At 58.5% G+C, this 1,212-nt stretch overlaps 1 protein-coding gene across 1 annotated transcript in view; it reads left to right on the forward strand.

The window, feature by feature from the left end:
* LOC101849028 overlaps window positions 1–951 on the forward strand; it is a gene marked incomplete at its 3' end in the record, with an annotated part of 19,240 nt that extends 18,289 nt beyond the window's left edge. Inside the window, 1 exon segment of the mRNA XM_035973678.1 lies at window positions 210–951. Within this exon segment, the coding sequence (XP_035829571.1) occupies window positions 210–951 (742 nt within the window).
* Window positions 952–1,212: the final 261 nt, after the last annotated feature.

Here is a 1,212-nt window from a genome sequence, read left to right on the forward strand (position 1 = left end):
CAGGACATGGGTGGTTGACGGGTGCCCTGGTATGGTTTGCTCCTTCTTTCCTATCAAACATCTATCGTCCTTATAATCTGTCCTCCATCTTTTTTATGTTTGTTACTCTCTTGTAACGCCTCTATTCTTCTGGCGGTCATATGACCGTATGCAGTTGCGAGCGCCGTAAAACCTCTACTATAACTAAAACTCCTTCCTGGCTGGTGCAGGTGAGCCGAGACTCGACCCTGGTGCGACAGCTGCAGCTACACTCCCTCACGGAACACGAGCGCCAGCGCTTCGCCTCCGAGGCCTCCGGCGTGGCGGGCTTTGTGGGAGGGCCGGCGGGTGGCCTGGGGATGGGCGCGGTGGGCCGCCCTCGTCAGATGGAGCCGGCGACGTACCCCCTGGCCCAGGACCGAGCCATGGAGAACCGGTTCCAGCACCCGGCCGCTCAGGCGGGGGACGTGATCCTGGCGTCGGGGGGCGGTGGACACCACCACCACCCACACCAGCAGACCATCGTCAGGCGGGAGGCTATCGGCGACCTCCCCGTCCATCAGGCCAGAGGTCAAGGTCATGACGGGGAGCCGCCTTCCCAGAGGTCGCAGCACATCGGCGTGGTGCGGCAGAGCTCCGTGGGGCAGTACCCTCTGGGTGGCGGAGCCGGGGAGAAAGTATCAGCGGCTTTGTCAGCGTCCTCCCGACCCCAGCACCCGATCGTGGTGCCCGGAGGGGGAGGGGTGGTGAGTTTGCCTCCGCCCCCACCGTCGCAGGGTTCGAACCCTCAGCCTTACCACCGCGGGGCGGGCGAGATGAACCCCCCACCCGTCCTGACCAATCTTCTCCCCCTGATGCCGACCGGCGCAGGAAGTAGTGCTGGCTCTGCCGGCAACGGCGAGGATTCTGGGAAATATTCTCCGAGGCCGGCGCATGTGGGCAGTGAGGAAAATACCAATGTGGATTCGGACGGTGAGTCTTGTGCCAGATTAGAACTTGTGAGATTTGTCGATTCTCCTTTTTTGTGGTTTTCTTTTTCCTTGACTTGTTTGTTGTGAATCTCTGTGCTTTCTCCTCATCCTTTGTTTTGTTTTTCTTCTTTACTCTCCTCCTCCTCCTCCCCCTCCTCTCCCTTTTCCTCCTCGTTTGTCATCTTCAACTCCTCCATGTTTCTTCTTCTTCTTCTTCTTCTTCTTCTTCTTCTTCTTCTTCTTCTTCTTCTTCTTCTTCTTC

The sequence above is a fragment of the Aplysia californica genome, unplaced genomic scaffold, assembly GCF_000002075.1.
Source record: "Aplysia californica isolate F4 #8 unplaced genomic scaffold, AplCal3.0 scaffold01684, whole genome shotgun sequence".
In the NCBI taxonomy this organism is placed as follows: Eukaryota; Metazoa; Mollusca; class Gastropoda; order Aplysiida; family Aplysiidae; genus Aplysia; species Aplysia californica.